The sequence below is a fragment of the Gavialis gangeticus genome, unplaced genomic scaffold (assembly GCF_001723915.1).
Source record: "Gavialis gangeticus isolate Ggan-Ray unplaced genomic scaffold, GavGan_comp1, whole genome shotgun sequence".
NCBI classification, from domain to species: Eukaryota; Metazoa; Chordata; order Crocodylia; family Gavialidae; genus Gavialis; species Gavialis gangeticus.
The window spans coordinates 9,204,051-9,205,634 of NW_017729009.1; the positions used below are offsets into that span (position 1 = coordinate 9,204,051).

At 57.8% G+C, this 1,584-nt stretch overlaps 1 protein-coding gene across 1 annotated transcript in view; it reads right to left on the reverse strand.

Moving 5' to 3' along the window:
* Positions 1–925: 925 nt before the first annotated feature.
* Positions 926–1,584, reverse strand: part of ZSWIM1 (zinc finger SWIM-type containing 1) — a 6,970-nt gene continuing 6,311 nt past the window's right edge. Inside the window, exon 2 of the mRNA XM_019509929.1 lies at positions 926–1,576. Within this exon, the coding sequence (XP_019365474.1) occupies positions 1,055–1,576 (522 nt within the window). The 3' untranslated portion in view covers positions 926–1,054. The remainder of the gene's footprint in view (positions 1,577–1,584) is intronic.

Below are 1,584 nucleotides of genomic sequence, written 5' to 3' on the forward strand. Positions count from 1 at the left end.
GGCGCGGGGGGGGGGGGGGGGGGGGGGGACGGGACGACAAGCCGACCTCCCAGTGCAGTCCTGCTCCCCTGGCTGCCCCCTGCTGGCTGCAACAAAGCAGCATCTCCATCTCCCGCCCATGGCGTCTCTTTTCCTGAAGCTGCTTCTTTCAGAGCAGCTTATCCTCAAGCATGCAGCAGGTCCTGCCACTATCAGCACCCCCTTCTCCTCCCTGCAGCACCCTGCAAGCCTTCAGTCTGCACTTACTGCCTGGCTGCAAGCGGCAGCCACGGGTACACCCATTCATCCCCTTCTCCCAGTCCAAGGCTGTCAAGGGGAGTGTGCACTAGTTCCCCAGCAAGTGTAAGGGCAGCTGCCACCTCTGGCCCACGTAACCCTAGTGCCTGCTGTGGGAGCTATGGGTAGGCTGTTCCTCACAGCCTTTGCTGCTCCCAAACAGGCAGGTTCACTCGGCCGACTACAGCATAGGGAAATGAGAAGATGGGGAACTAACAATGCAGTTTAAAAATAGAGCCTGGCCTCATGCGAGCACAGCCTGCCTTCCAAGCTAGGCAAGGAGCCCCAGCTGCCAAGGAGGCAGGGAGGGGAAGGGCTGGCAAGGAGGTACTCAGCTCCCTGCCTAACTGCAAGTGTTATACATGTCACAGATAAGCTGCCCATGCCTAGTGCAGTGACTGGGCACCTGGAATGGGCCTGAATGAACAAGCCCTGGTTCAGACAATGGGGGCCCAGGTTGCCCCATGCTGCCCCTGTTCCACTATCAGCTGGGCCAGTGTGGTTGGTCCATTGCCACCTGGGCAGGAGTCCCACATTCAGGTCCCTCCATCTCCCCAGCAGGGGCAATGTTCATTCAACAGGTGCTAGGGGCACTCTAAAGCCAGGGAGACCCCACTGTGTTGCCCATCTCCCACCACTGGGTTTCTGAGAGGACGAAAGGGAGGACGTGTGGCTTTGAACTGATGTTGCTCCAGCATTTTACATCTTGCTTCTGCCCACATGCCCCAGAGAGCTGCAAGGCACAAGCAGAAGGGGCTAGGAAGCAGCAGCGTCAGAGCTACAGCTTCACTTCCACGTAAGGTCCAATCCAGCTGTCAGCCAGTTCCCGCAGGGTGTTGTACCTACGATCAAACTCCTCACTACTGCACTGGGTCAGAAGGCGGCTGATCTCTTTGGTGAGAAAGGACACAACCAGGGATTTATCCAGAGACTTCTCCCAGGAGCTGTTTAGAACCTCTGAGAAGCCATTGGTGCTTTCTGGCCCTGCCTGACAGCCACCAGGTCCCTTCTGCCACTGTTTGCTCAGCATTTCTGGCTGCGAGACCCGCCTGTCTGAGTTCAGCACAGCCAGGATGTGCCTGCAGGGCAGCCGGAAGGTTTGGTTCAAGGGGCAAGTACAGCTTTTCAAGCCCTTTGGGTCCACCTTGTGGGCATCTTCGAGGATCTGCACGTTGATGGCATCCTCACTGGTGCCAATTAGCTGCACAGACTTCTGCACCACTGCAAACTCGGTCAAGCAGAGTTTAGTGGCGGGCGCTGTGCAGATGTCCTGCAGGGACTGACCGATGCGATCATCAGCCTCTCTGC